At 49.0% G+C, this 15825-nt stretch overlaps 1 protein-coding gene across 1 annotated transcript in view; it reads left to right on the forward strand.

The window, feature by feature from the left end:
* LOC147618326 (phosphatidylserine decarboxylase proenzyme 2-like) overlaps positions 1 to 15825 on the forward strand; it is an 89616-nt gene that overhangs the window by 52388 nt on the left and 21403 nt on the right. Inside the window, exons 6-11 of the mRNA XM_086774792.1 lie at positions 6118 to 6210; positions 6791 to 6841; positions 7002 to 7085; positions 7187 to 7278; positions 8442 to 8597; positions 8857 to 8941. Of these exons, the coding sequence (XP_086630918.1) occupies positions 6118 to 6210; positions 6791 to 6841; positions 7002 to 7085; positions 7187 to 7278; positions 8442 to 8597; positions 8857 to 8941 (561 nt within the window). The remainder of the gene's footprint in view (positions 1 to 6117; positions 6211 to 6790; positions 6842 to 7001; positions 7086 to 7186; positions 7279 to 8441; positions 8598 to 8856; positions 8942 to 15825) is intronic.

Genomic DNA, 15825 nt, shown 5'->3' on the forward strand with positions numbered 1-15825 from the left:
TGTGCGGCTCCTGAAACTGAGTGTAGGGACATTGTCTCTCTAGTGCCCCTAGGACATGCCAATCTAGCCTCTGTTGCCTGCCTCACAGAGAACTGTGGTCCGCTGAATGTGACTCCTAGGTACACATGATCTGGTGTACTCCACTGATTCACCTCTAAAAGTGAGTTGATGGTCGGATCTAGTCACCCAGGCCTGTGCGGTATTGAAGACCATAATCTTAGTCTTCCCAAGGTTCACTGTGAGGTCCCTTTCTACACAAAACGACTGCAAAGCATCCAAATGCTGTTGCAAACCCTTAGGGGATTCTGCAATAAGTACAATGTCATCGGCATATAGCAGTATGGGTATCCAAACCCCTGCCAGACTGGCCCCTTGCCCCCCCATCCTGTCAATGTAGTCGGATATCTCATCAATGTAAAGTCCAAAAAGGGTGGGTGACAGTGGGCATCCTTGCTTCACCCCAATGGTGCTAGTCACTGTATTCAACATGCCTCCGGGAGTCCGTACTCTCCCAATCACCGCCTCATATAATGCATAAATGCACCACTGCATCTCGTCGGGAACACCAATGTCATGCAATCTCCTCATGAGTCTGGCACGTGGCACCGTGTCAAAGGCTTTGCAAAAGTCCACAAAGTCAAAAAGAACTGGTATAACTCTTGTTCTCGTCTGGCGAGAAATGCCCGTTTCTTTCGGCGAGTGAATGTACGGAAGTTGCGTTGCATCTTATGTGCTGAAATCAGCCCCTGTTCCCTCTCGCGTAAGAGGCGAAGCGTGGTGGTTTTGCACTCTTCATCATACCATCCATTTTGGGGTTGGGATCCCACTGGCAAACTTGCTGTGGAGCATGTGGTGTAGGGGAAGCTGGCGTGGGCGGAGTCATGGATGATGGAGGAAAGTTGGGATGTGATGGTGGAGATCGGGAGGGATAAGTTGAGAGCTGAAATGTGGCGGGAGAGGTGGTCCTCATAGATGTGGTTAAGATCATGATGGGAATGAATCCGGGTGAAGGTGGTGAATAGGGGGTGTGGGTGTGGGTTGTAAGATGGGGCATGAGATTGTGAAAGAAAGTAATGCGTGGTCAGCTAGTATGGGAGGAGGAGGGATGGTGAAGTCTGGGATGTGTGGTATAAGAGCGGGAGATCCACTGTACTAGTGCCTCCCCCATGCGGAAAAGATGTAAGGCTGTCCGACTGCGGCCATCTAGACAACCCATTATATATAACCAGCTCATGCATAGCCCCCATCTCCAAGAAGTGTCTACCATATGGTGTTGCATTCTCCATATCCTAGTTGGCCCTATGGAGGCCCATCTCAACCAAGTCAATTTCTGACAACATAATGGCATCACCCTGGAAGTCATATGTCTGCACTTATTTCCCTTTTGTCCGTGCATCAAAGTCTCCTAATAGGACCTCTCCTTGCTGGGAGAACTCTGCAATGTCTGCAAATAATGGCGCATATGGAGTCTCCCCTTTCTCTGTCTACCTGCATGCATATTCTGATTTCTCTGGTGGGAAGTAGCATACTGCAATATGCATCACTCTCAAGCCAGGCTTGGCTAATCGCATCCACATAAAATGAGCTTCCTCATTGTGTCTAACCATTGTGAGCATGCCTCTCAAATGAGGGCGAAACAAGCATGCGACTCCTTTCGAGCCACGCATCCCCCCCCCCCCCCCCGCCCCCGTGGTCCGTGTTTGTCCTCTGAAAGCTGATTCTCATGTGTAACCCTCCACTTTGGGTAGCCCTCTCTCAGGACTTTGATGCGTTTTTGTGTAGAAGATAATATCCCTATCTGTGTAGAAGATAATATCCCTATCTGTGTAAGTCTCTGCGAAGCCTCCTGTGTCTGACCATAGAGTTCTATTGCAATTCCATACTCCCATCCTCAATGCATGTATGGTCTCATAGGCCCCACATTGTGATGTGGGGCGTTTGTCCGTGATGATAACTTGGTCATCACAATAAATGGCCCATTTTCTTGCCTTGCGGCCTTCCATAACCTGAACCATCCCGGCTTTCCTGTGTTCCACCTGTAGGGGGGTGAGGTCATCTCCAAGGTATATTTTGGTGGTTCGAAGGGTGGCCCTCTTCTTCAAGAAAGCCAAACGGGACTCTGTATCTTTGAACTTGAGGAGGAGAGGCCTCTCCCTCGTCAAGCCCTTCCCGGCTCGCCAAGCATCTACAAAAGGGGTGTCAGTGAGGCCCATCTGTCTACATAAAGTCCCACCGTCCTCTTTTGGTGAGTTGCCCGCTTGCAAGCTTGTTACTCGCACATGTAGAGCGACGCTTCTCTTCCTCAAGCGTGGCCGTCATGATGGATGTGGCATTCGGGGTGTGGACTGTTTTTTGCTTTTTCACAACTTCAACCCATTTGGAGGTTTCTCCAACCTCTTCTTTGGTTGCTTCCATGTCTTTTCGGAGGCTTGCATGCTTCTCCCGGAATCCTGATTTGGCCTGGGCAATCTCTAGAGCAATGGGCTTCTTGTGTAGCTAGCTCTCCTTCCTCTTTGCCATGCTTGTGCATCTCTTCCTTGCATAATTCCATACATTTCTCCATGCATGCAGCCAGGCATGCGTCCTTCCAGGCTTCCATCGCTTGTCGCATCTTAGCTTGCAGGTGTTTGTACATTTCCTCTTTGCCTTGAATCTCAATCTAGACAGCATGAATCTCCTTTTGATGCTGGTTCAATGTCCTAGGAGTCTGTCAGTTTCTTTTGGTCTGAAAGGGCCTTTTAAGCCTGTTCTTCGATCTTGTTCACTCTATCTTAAAGAGGGAGCGCCATTGTCACAATCACCCAATTCAAGCTATGGTCAAGGACACGGGAGAAGACGGGAGCCGGCCCGATGCGATGGGGTAAGGGCGGGAGTGGCTTTTGGTTGAGGGTTCAACCTTTGGTCCGAGGTACACAGACATTCTACATTATTGGTCGGGGGTATGGACATTCTACATTACTGGTGCCCTGAGCACAGGGCAAAACGAGAGCAGGGTGGTGGGCGCACAGTTGAAACGGGAGCAATGGGTGGCGCACAGAGCAGAGGCGAAACGGGAACAGGGCGGCGGGTGTACAACCGAAACGGAAGCAGAGAGCGGCGCACAGAGTAGAGAGCGGCGGGCGCAGAGCTGAAATGGGAGTAGAGGGTGGCACACAGAGTAGAGGGAAAAATAGGTGCCTTGAGCGCAGGGCGAAATGGGAGCAGTGGGCGGCGCACTGAGCAGGGGGTGGTGGGTGCACAGCCGAAATGGGAGCAGAGGGCGGCAGGCGCACAGCCGAAATGGGAGCAGTGGGCGGCACACAGAGCAGAGGGCGGCGGGTGCACAACCGAAAAGGGAGCAGGGCAGAGGGCGGCGACAGAGCAGAGGGCGAAACAGGAGCAGGGCGGAGGGCGCACAGCCAAAACGGGAGCAGTGGGCGGCGCACACATCCAAGTCCAGATCTGGCCCTCCAAATGCACCAGCCAGTAACGCCTATGATACTAAAGGTATCTGAGCTATTCGATGATTCTTGAGAATGCATAACATGACAAGGGATATCAGAAAAACGCATGTGAGCAGAGATCCCATGCTCGATGTGGAAAACTAAATCATCTAGAGCAGCCTTGTATCCAAGATGCTGGGCTACCAAATTTGGTTGCAACCAACAAAATACCTCGGAGAACGAGCAGGACCTGCATCCCAGCGAGCCCGAGAGATGTAAGATCGCTCACCAATCGTGTGCCAAAAAGCATCTTTGATGTGGGGATTCCATAGGATAGGCTATTGGTCAGTCTCCTCTGTAAGAGTGGGCCCTGGGTGAACAAGGCATTCGTCTGAGAGAACGCCAAACACGCAGTCAACTATGAAGAAAGGCCGACCAAGGTGGCTGATAGCTGACAGCAGTGAAAATCCATCTGATAGAAGGCCTCCAATCTCCACCAAGGCGAAGGTGACAATGACTCACCATCCTGAAGTAAGATCTTCCAAGTATGATTTCTTGGAGTGAGCCCTTGAACCATGAATTTCGCCAGTAAATCCTTGCTCTGTGTTTCAGGGTCTATGATGCCCAAACCTCCCATCATGTGTTGGTAGAACAACTGTATCCCAAGCTATTCTAGCTCTCGTATACTTGTAATCATGATCTTGTAACAGTCAGCAAGATGGGTATGCCGAGCTGAACAAAACGTTTTTTGGGATATAGATATACAGTCGTAAGCAGAGACAGAGATAGAGTAGAGAGACATGCAGAGAGAGTACTAGAGCTTAGAGCTTAAAGGATCCTGCATAGTAGAGCATTGGCTGCAGTGCAGTCACCTTGTACATGAGTATGCAGTAGTCTGAAATGTACATTGAAACCAGTTTGACTCTCAGTCTCTTACATTCTATGTCTGTAATGTTTGACTGCTGATCATCTGAGTGCATTCTGTTACTCTCCTGACCCCCGCTTGTAGTGCTCCGGTACCATTAGGGATTGACAGACCTGCAACCCGACTGTCTTGCTGTGTTGACCCCCAACAGGATAGAATAGGGAGTGATGAAAAAAGACTGAACTTTGGGGGCCAAGGAAGGGGAGGCACCACTTGATCAATCAGCAATATCCTCCCGCAATATTGGGTGGGGGGTGGGGGACATAAGGAGCAAGGATTAGATGAAGACTGAAGGTGGATTGGTGCATACCATACTATGGGCAGTCCACAAAGCTTTGAGTTAGCCTGTTGTCAGCAATGTGCGGGCTAGCAAACACCGAGAATATGTCGTGCAAATATGGGCCCTGCCTAGAGATGGACACTCAAAGCCATTCAATTGGGAGCATAACAGTTTGCGAACAGCAAGCTGATGAGACCAACCTGACTCTGATTTGTAAAAGAGGCCCTTTGTGCGGGTCAATCCATTGTCTGGTGTAGGAGCTTGGAAGAAGAGGCCATAAACGGTTCCATGCTCCTGTGACAGACCTCACTCCCGGTGAGCAGCCTCTTCCCCAATAGGATGCCTTGGACAGCCACATGGAAGTAGGCCAGCCAGGACCAGCAGTTACACATGCTGGGAAGACAGACCAGCAAGGTTGGGCTTTGCCTGTGGGCAACAGACAGGTCCAGATGGTGGTACAGGCTACGTCTCACTCCCAGCCCTTCACACCTGGTACTCTAAACAACCATTTATTCAATAAGGTCATTACTTATTTATTCTAAGCAACTTAAGGAAAACTTCAATGTTACAAGTTAAGAAGTAAATAATCAAATGAAAACTTTAAAGGATATATTTTGATTATTGATTCATACGCCACAATGTATCAAAGGCCAAGCATTGGAGCAGTTTTGGGTCCAGAAAACTTAGCTGTAGGATAGAGTAAGATACATTTTAAAAAGTCTTCTATGAAGTGAAGAGAAGAGCCCGATAGCCATAGAGAAGCAGAAAATATTTTGATGAGCAAGGTTTCTTATTCAATCACTGATAGCCTCCATGAACCTTCCTGTTTACAGTTCACAGCCTATAAGTATTTCTTTAAACAACCCAAGTAGAAGCTTAATTGTTAAGAAAAAATGTGCAAAAAATAACATCTTTGCTAGTCGACCAACTTTTTGTTCAAGGCAGTCACCAGTGGCCTCTTCTAGAGGCTTTATAAGATTCAGCAATTAAGGCTTGCAGCCCGCCCAAGGAGTGCACACAGATTCAGCAGCTGTGCACACAAGCTTCACTTGTGCTGGTCTTAGAAATCATTGAAATCAAGCAGGTGGCAACCTGCAAGGGACTATCATACCAAGCGAATTGTAGTAGTGCATTCACAGAAGAGCAGAGATGAATTGGAGAGCATGAGAGATTACTCAGAATTTTGAACAATCAGTGTAGTTCCACAGCAAAGAAGCTGTAGCCATGAAGCATGCAAGCCCTCAAGGTAGCTCGCAGACGTGGTCGTGGATGTGCATTCATTTCAGATACATCAACATGCTGGAGTAGACAGGGTTAAAACTTGTACATAATTGCCCACATGTGACCCTTCAGCAAAGCTTCATTGGGCTTAGAGAGGCTTATAATGCCTGTAAGGAAGATTCCATAGTTTAGACTTGCAGTGCTGAGATCTTCTTGTGAACTTTATGCTTTTGAAGTTTTGTTTTCTGATTTTAGAAATGATGGTGCAGGAAATGTGTGACAGCCGTAAAACACTTGAGCTGTATGATCCGAGCACAAAGACAAAAATAGTCGGAACAATCACTTTTGGCTACAACACGGAGGTATATTTGGGTTTTCTACCTTCCCAAAGTACTCCTTTTTGTCTTTCTTGCTTGGGAAGAGGGTGGGAGGTTAAAGCTAGAGATCGACACTAGGATAATTCTAGGGGAGGCAAATATCTTAATTTTTTTTATTTTTAAAGCTTTGCGTGCACTTTTGTGCTCTATTTTCAATTCTCATGGACGGACACACATGAGTGTGCACATGCACACGCTCATGCATGCACGCATGCACACATACACAAGATGCACATAGGCACATGCATTTCATCAATGCATTAGCAACACACACATACATGTGTGCACGCGTGGTTTTTCCATTCAACACACACACACACACACAGACACACACTCACACACACGGCTGCGTGTATGGGCAGACACACATGAGTGCACACCTGCACACACTCGCATGCACACACACACACACAAGATGCACACAGGCACATGTATTTTATTAATGCATTAGCAACACACACATACATGTGCGCACGCATGGTTTTTCCATTCACACACACACACACGCACACACACACGTCTGTGTGCATGGGCAACTTTTCCATTGAATGAAGGGTTTTGACAGGATCGATTAGAAACTGAGAGGAGTTTTGCTCGGCGTCTTCTTTCAATCATGGTGAAGTATCTTTTGAAATTTTTTTACTACTGTGTATGGGTGCAAGAAGCATAACATTTCAAAGCCATTAATGACCAGGGCTTATACTTAAACGTACATACATATGATATCCTATATGTATGTATATAAACTACTGTCTCTTATTGATTCGTTGTCACAGGATAATGATGAGAGCGGCGAGTTATGTTTGCAAGAGTTTCATGAGCTTATAAGAGCATTTGGAAACAAACCATCGACTCGTGCGGTAAAGTTTTTAAAGACCAATTATTGTTTTTTATTTGGTTTACTTGATGAACATACAAACTGCCAATTTTGAAAATCAAGTTCTCATTTTTTGAAAAATAGATTGAGGAACTTTTTGTAAAAGCCGACAGTAATGGCGATGGAAAAGTTAGTTCTGATGAACTAGCTCAACTTCTAGCAGAGTATCACGAGAAGTAAGTTCAAAGGCTTTCCTTTCGCTCTCATCCATAGCCCTTTATGGGGTTTTTCTTCTTTACTTTATGCCTGAATTTGGAGAGCACACACGTGGCTTTGATAAAATCCTAGCCATCCACTATAAAGGAAAATCAGGTTGAAAAGTTTACACCAATCAGATTGCTGGAATACAGCCTGGAATGGAAGACCTTTCAAAGAGCATAATGACATTATGGTGGTTAACACATTTCACAAAACATGCAAACATCATCCCGAAAAAATGAGTAATCTTTATTGTAAGCTGTTTGACATGTCATGGCCCTGAAGATCATAATATGGCTGGCTTTATTGTCGAGGTTAGATTTGTACCTTGGAATGGCCCTGGATTGTGACATCTGTGTTTATAAGTGGGTTTTGGGTCACTTAGGGCATGGACTATTTGGAGGGACCTAATCATTATTGGTGTTCCTTTTTTATAATGTGCCTCCTAATTAGGGTTTCCCATGAGAGGATTCCCAAGGAATGGAAGACCCAACTGTGGCCTTGGTTGTGCTCTAGCCATATGTTTTGGGATAGTGGGCTTTGGTGGTATGGGACGCCAGGGTTTGGGCAAACATAGTGAGGTGTTGGTCTCACTTCAGGCTCGGGAGTTTGCCAACCCCGAAATTGAGAAGCTGTCCCAGGCACCACTATTGATGAGACCTGTTCAGTTTTCAGTGTTCATAGCACAGACATGTCTCGCAATGGGTGGTAGGAATCAAAAGGTGTTTTATTAACACTCTTCATTGAACTCTTCACGAGGATCCTCTGTTGACACCTCAAGTGGTGTGGCAGATCACATGGAGGATTAAATTGTTCTTAGTCTAGACTCTAGATATACAAGGCTATGCAAGGTTGACAGCAAGAAAATCATGCTCTTAAAGCATCTAATTCATTTGGACCGTCCTATAGTTAGCCAACCTGCTGTAAATGATCAGAGGGGGCCTTATAAAGGCCCTCCCCCAAGCCAAGCGTGGTGTCCTGTGCCAAGGTTTTGCATTAAGTGCATTAATTTACAGAGTATTTTTCTAGCAATGTTGTGGTTGTTGATGTGCCATTTGTCTCCCTTATTGACTGCAGAAAGTAGCGACATGTAACTTCCCATTTTGACATCCTTGTTATCTGAACTATTACTCTGAGGCAGGTCAGGTTTGATGAATAAGTGTCCAGTATGTGGGGAAAAGCTAGGACGATCCAACTCTATTGACGATGTGATACATATAAGCCTATGCTTTGATGAAGGGACAGGATACCAAACCATGATTGGGGGATTCTTAACAGAGAAACAAGCTTCATACGGGTGAGTTTACCCAGAGCTTCCTAGTGTTGTATGCTTAATGCGGTAATAATTATCATATAAAGACTATATATATGCTAATGATCATAAAAAGTGTGGTGGTTATGATCATATAAAGGCTATCTACAGTTCTTTTTGTGCTTGTGTGTGCTTGGAACAACCTTTGTAGATAACTGAGGGTAATCTCTATAATTTAACGAAAGCTCAAAGGTTTTCTTTGTTTCAATCCTTTGTAACCCTTTAAACATGTTGTGTTGAGTAGATGGATGTTCAAGTTGAGCGAATGGGCTCATGTCTCCTCCTATGACATTGGGTTGAAAGAAGGGACCAATTCTTCACATATTTTGGTAAGACTTTCAAAATGAGTTTTGCTGTTTTGAAATAGTTAAAAGGGTTCCTTTTCTTGAATTTTAGCTTTATGATGGCTAGAATTGGCTGTCATTTCCAAGCTTGAATGGTTGATCTGGAATTGCTTATATGGAGGTTGTATGCTAATAGAAGCTAGGGAGTAAACTCACAGTGATGATTGATGATCTGCATAGTCCTGTATACGCGGGGTGGTTATGACATGATGACGTAGGTCCGCCGTCATGGTTGGTGCCATTGTTCGTGGTCTAGACTTGGCCCACTACTAGCAATTGCTATGCAATTGTCCCACCTCCAATGGCCATTCGAGCTTAACTTGGGCTCCGCCATGTCAAGACAGGGTGTCTAGTGTAAAGTCTATTTTCTTTTCCGAGAAAAAGATTCTTCTATTAGTTACCGAGAAAAACAGCTAAAATGGCTAAGTACATTCTTGTCCTCAAATGGGAAATCAGAGTCAAGATGTACAAAAGGGGAGGATGCTCTTCTCCTCCAGCTGGCTGCTTTAGGAGGAGAAGGCTATATCATACAATGGGGAGGGGGAACAACCACACAGGTGGTCTATAATGCCAAGTTGGCTTGCCACCACTATCTATAAGAAAGGGAATGTGCCGCCAGGTCCTCTAGAAGGCCTCCCAGGCCCCGGCGCTTCTGCATGCGGTCTGAGCCACCCTGAAACTGCCCCCCAACTGACCACAGAGGGTATGAATGATATCGAGCCAAATACTCCAAATAGATTCCGTTGACAAGGTGAGGGTGCCGTCGATGGCTTCATTGCATTGACCTCTCCATATATGCCACGCAGCTATACTGCTGCAAATCTCTCGGTTCTTGCTAGAACCTGGCGTCAAGCGACCTATAGGAGGAGATGGAACTAGCACTGTAGAAATACTAAGGTGAGAGACCTGAAGGGCTAGTCTCCCACCTTCTTCCTTATATGGCATGATGATCGCGGCCTCAATGGCCCAAGCAATTTTGCGCCACGTAACAATATGGGCAGGGCTCCCATCCATAGTAAAAATGCATAGGATCTGTTGCCAAACCTATTGCGCCTTCGGGCAATCCCAAAGACAACAACGCTGAGATTCCTAGGGATGGCCACACCTCTGACATAATGTTGGTCTACCCCCAATGGCCAACCAAGTGCCAACTGCCAAGCTCCGATGTGCCAGGTATCACATGAAGAGAGTGATTTTCCACGGACGAAAACTATCCCATAGCCGCTTCCAGAAATCTGAGAGAGAGTGTGGCGGCCATAAATCTGAGAGAGTGAGGCGGGAGGCACTGGGACTGTCAATGTTCTGCCTGCTGCTGGGGTGCCCTCCACCTTTGACATCTAAATCATGTGGCCCAGCCCTGCAGTGTAAGCAAAAGAGGGGTTGCGAGGCGTCTCCTCACTGTCCTCAGGATCTTGCCAAGTCCACTCTCTTGGGTCCCATTGTAGACTCACGAGAGGTTGGCCCTCCCAAGTCCATAACCGCCCAAGGTGGTTCCAAATGTAGTGAACGATATGTTTAGTACGCTTGGAAACGTGCTGCAAAGATTCCAAACGTAGTGAATGCTGCCCCCTATATATATATATATATATATATACAAAATTTATAGTTTACTTATAAAATTTTGAAATATGAAGTTTGAAGATTCATCAATGAACATTAAAGCACTTACTAATACTATACAACCTTTAGTTTCAATTTTGCAGGAGGGAGAAATGAAATGAAATGATATATTAACGTCTCTAAGAGGCCATAATGGCCTATGAGACCAAAACTGAGAGTACATCTGAAGTTGGTGTCTCATCAAAGAGAACAACTAAATGAGACTAAAAAGTACAATAAACTGATTGTCCTACAGTTATAAGAACAGAATTGTAAGACTCTGAGATGATATTGAGTAGAAAATACTGAAAACTGTATATCAGGTAGATCCATGTATGCTGATCAGTTGAAGTGTTTTTTTTTTCCGAGAAAAGATCCTTTCATTAGTTATGTAAAAAAAACGCCCGTAGGGCTACAAAAGAGATCTCTCCTGCTCCTAACAGAGAGAAGAGCAGTGAATACATCATGGCAGCCCGGGAGACTCTCCCTAGGTGCTGCAAAATACAAACATCAGTCTAAAGGACTGAACGGCTAAATCATACAATGGGGGGGGGAAAGAGCCAAACAGGTGGCCTGTAGTGCCAACGGGGGGATCCCGTGTGTAGGGTGTAGAACGGGCCGCAGCGCCAAGTGGTATGAAAGGCCTGGCGCCGTAAGATCGCCTCATCCGAGTCTCCCCGGATGCGGTCGTACTGTCCTCGCAGGGTGTGGATCAACTCCTGCCAAATCCCTCGAACAGTCTCTGCTGGTGGCTCCAATCTCCCCTCAAAGGCCGTGAAGCACCGGGCCCTCCAGGTGAACCAGATGGTGAGGCTGCTGAGGAGCTCCCATCGTAAATCCCTCTCCTGTGTCCAGCTGGCGGACGAGTAATCCGGTGCCGGAACCAGGCGAGGCTGGCCCCTAATAAATCTGATGGCCTGACTGCCCTGCTCCATCTCATAGCCCATAGCAGGCCCTGACGAAGTCGACCAAGCAGCGGCACCCCACGTAAACATACCCTCTGGAGAGAGGAGGGCCAGAATACGCAGCATCCGCAGCCAAATCTGCTGAGCCTGAGGGCAGTCCCAAAGGCAATGTCTCTGTGTCTCCATAGGGTGGCCGCATCGGACGCAGGCCGCCGGAAGACCGCTGTAAACAAGCCAAGTGCCAACTGCTGAGCCCCTGTGGGCGACCAGCCACTGAAAAGCCGAGATCCTGCGGGCCTGTCGACTAGCCCAGAGCCGAGCCCAGAAATCCTCCAGGAACTCCTGTGATAGTCCCTGCAATCGCCAATGCCCCGCTGCCGCTGGAGAAACCGTCCTCCTCGCCGTCAAGATATGCCGTCCCAGCCGAACAGTATACTGGAAAAATGTGATCTCTGTGGCCTCAAGGGATGCATAAGGATCATGCCACTCGTACTCTCCGGGGTCCCACTGCAGCCGGGCCAAGGGGCGCGCTGCATATGCCCATATGCGCCAATCCGGGAGCACGTCAGCAGGGTCGGGGTCAATATGCCACTTCCGAGAAGCGGCAGCCACTACCCGAATCCTCTGAAAGGTGCACTCTGCAACCAAAGGCGACTCCACCTCCACTCTCTGGAGTCGGCGCTCATCCTGAATCTCATAATAGAGGCATCTGCCATCCTCTGTGCTAGCTCTGACAGCAATCAGGATCTCCAACTGTGTGAAGGCACCCATCCACCGTGGGGCCACTGGCTCGAGAGGTGTGAACCACTCCTCTGTAAGTGCCTCCTGAATATCATCCCTCATAATCAACCCCCCTCTGAAGTGACTCAGCCTCTCCACCTGGGTCTCCTCTGGTAGACTGCAGAAAGCCTGCCAGTCTCCAAAACTACGAGCTGGGCCTGCCGCTAAAGGTCCCCAGGCTAGACGAGGCCGAGAACCCAGCATATGACCCTGCTCTGTACGAACCGCTGGGCTCCAGATGAGCGGCTGCCTGGCCCGCTCCTCAACACAAGACGGAGGCCGCTGAGAGAGCCCCGGTCTCAGCAGCTCCCAAGCTCGCAGGATACTCAAAGCAAATCTGTCCTCCCATCCTCTACTGAGGCCTGTCCTCCTCATCTCTATGAATATCCAGCGAATCTCTGGTGCCCAAGTACCCCCTGCAGGAGGCGCCCGGGCCTGCAGTCGCTGCAAGAGGAGCTCTTTCCAAGGCTCAGCGCCTGGAAGCAACCCCCGAACAATAAGCTTCCCCAATAAGGCTCTACTCTGATCGACTGGATCTATAATGCCCAAACCGCCCTGAGCCAGCGGAAGTGTAATAACTGCCCATGCAACCTTTGCCCGGGCTGGCTGACCGTCCCGCCCAGACCACAGAAAGTTCCTGATCAGCCTCTGTACCTGGCTGATGCAAGAGCTCGAGAAAATCCAGCAAGACGTAATGTACCACATAGTCGCTAACAGCACCTGATTTGCCACCACCACCCTCCCAGCCAAGGATAGTCGAGCTGTACTCCAATACAATAGCTTCTTCCGAATGCTCAGAAGAAGCGGGGCAATCTGCTGCTCAGGTGACAAATCGAGGCCAATCTGGCATCCCAAATACCGCACTGCTGTGCCGGGAGGAATCCATCTAAAACCGGGGTCCGGACTCCATGCCGGAGTGGGAGCACTACTGATCCAAAAGGCCACTGTCTTGCGCCAATTGATCAATGCTCCCGAAGCTGCACTAAAAACCTGGAGCGACTGCTCTGCCCGAATAAGATTGGCCTCTTGGCCATGCAAAAATAAGCCCGTGTCGTCTGCAAACTCTGCATCAAGCAAATCCTCCCCCCGGACTGGGAGCTGAAGTCCTCTCAAACCAACCTCCTCTGCCGTCAAATACATACTCATAGCCTCCGCAAAGAAGAGAAAAAGGAAAGGGGCGAGAGGACACCCCTGACGGACTGATCTGGTCAACTCAAAACTCGGCCCCCGACCTCCTGCAATCAGCACCTGGCTGCGAGCTGTGGAATACAAAGCTGCCACCCCTCTGATCCATCCTGGCTCAAAGCCCAGGCGCAGCATAGTGCCCTCTAAGAATCCCCAATCAACTCTATCGTATGCCTTCTCAAAATCGAGAAGCATCACGACCAAGTCCTCGCCAAGAAACCTAGCTCGGGCCGTCGCCTCCCAAAAAGTAAAGATGTTGTCAAGGATACTGCGCTCCTTGACAAATCCTGTCTGAGTAGCATGAATCAACTCCCCCAGGAAGGGCTGGATCCTCAAACTCAAGGCCTTTGCCAAGACCTTGTATACAGTATTGAGGATCGTAATAGGCCTCCAATGCCGAATGTCATCCGATACTCCCTCCCCCTTGGGGATAAGATAGATCAAGCCCTCTGAAAAGCTCTGCGGCATCACCCCAGTGTCCAAAACATGCTGAAAGCCCCTGCGGAGGCCTGGCCCCAAAAGGTCCCAATAGCGCATAAAAAAGGCCGGCGTCAGTCCGTCCTCCCCTGGGCAACTATGTCGCGGCAGGACCCTCAAGGCCTCGGCAAGCTCAATCTTTGACAGAGGCGCACCTAGAACTGTGCGCATATGGTCTGTGACCCTCCTCTGCACATGGGCCCACATTGTCTGTCTGCATACATCTCGATCCTCAGTGGCTGGCTCCGCTGAAAGCAAGTCACGATAAAAAGCAGTGGCAATGGCTCTGATCTCCCCGAGCTCAGTAGCTATCGATCCATCCGGTCTACCAAGCTGGCGAACCCCTGCTCGCGCATGACGGGGTCCAGTGATCTCAAAAAACTCCCCAGTCACTCTATCTCCAAGCTGCGTCCACTGAGAGGCCTGACGACGATAGTAAAACTCATGCCTCTGCTCCTCTGCCTCTCTAACCTCCTGGCGTGCCTGGCTCAGCTGGGACGCCACCCACTCACATGCAGGCTGCTGCTCCTGAAGGCGCTGTAGCGAAGCAAGGCTGCGTCTCAGCCGTTGCTCCCGCTCGCGAATCTCTCCCAGTCGTGTCAAAGCTGCAGCGTGTAGAAAAGAGCTAAGATCAATGAGTCCCTGGGCACACTGGCCCGCTGCATCCTGGTCAGAGCACTGACTATCATGCCAGATCCTCTCAATGTCCTCAGCGAGACTGGGGTCTGCAAGTACCCTCTCTGGGATCCTCAACTGCAAGCTGGGCTCCCGTGTCCCCTCCTCCAAAGTCAGTATAACTGGCGCATGATCTGAAAATGAGGTGCCAGCAAGAATGCCGACGGAGCCCCCTCGCTCCCCCAACCAATCGCCCACATAAAAGCGATCAATCCGAGATAGATTAGTCCCTCCCTGCCGGCGATCCGACCGAGAGAAACTAAGACTGTCCTGAGACCGGGAGAAAGCCCCATGCTGCCATGCATCAGTGATCCTCAGTGTCATACAAAACCGGTCCCAAGCTGCAAGCTCCGTGCCGTGCACTGTAACATGACTGCCTCCCACCCTATCTGCCGGGTCCTCAAGCATGTTGAAGTCTCCCCCAACACACCAATGTGCGGCCTCTGGCAATGCATCTGTAACCTGAGTCCAGAACTCTGCTCTGGCACTAGCATGATTGGGCGCATAGATGTTGAGCACACCCAATAGCTCATCATGCATCCTCAGAATGACATACTGTGCTCTACCAGGCACAATGATCCCTCGATCCACAATGGCCTGCCGCCATGCATCTGCAATAACCATGCATACTCCTCCCTGTCCTCCCAAAGGACCAAACCCTGCAGACCAGAAAGTGTCCCATCTACCAGGCATCACCGAACCATATCTCCGGATCCTGCTCTCACCCAAGTGGTGCTCCTGCATCATCAGAATGTCAATGCTGCCACCAACCAGGCATCTCTGTAGCTCCTGCCTCAAGCAGCCTCGATAGCGTATAAAGTGTGCTCCGCCAAGGCCCTGTACATTCCATGAGATGATCCTCATGGATGTCCTACTGAGGTGGAGGCTGTCTCAGCCGTGCGGCGGGCCTTCGCAAGCGGCTTGGATGGAGAGTAGTCCCCATCCGAACGGCTGCGAGTCTGCCCACCCGGTGTACTGCAAGAATCCCGGATCAGGCGCCAGTGGCTGTGACCCATGACGACTGCCTCCTGCTCTGACATAGTAACCTCGTGAATACTCACATATCCTGGGTCGCGTGCCAAATCTGCAACTATGCGCACGACCAAATGCCGAATCCCGGATGTATCCACACCCTCGGGATCCAAGACAAAATGAGCCAACTCCCAAAGTCGGCCTAGCACATCTGTAACCTCCAAGTCGCTCATGTGATGAGAAAACTCAACTGCCTGAGTCTTCAACGTGCTGAGA

Source organism: Cibotium barometz, chromosome 35 (assembly GCF_041138505.1).
Source record: "Cibotium barometz isolate CiBa-2024 chromosome 35, ASM4113850v1, whole genome shotgun sequence".
Taxonomy (NCBI): Eukaryota; Viridiplantae; Streptophyta; class Polypodiopsida; order Cyatheales; family Cibotiaceae; genus Cibotium; species Cibotium barometz.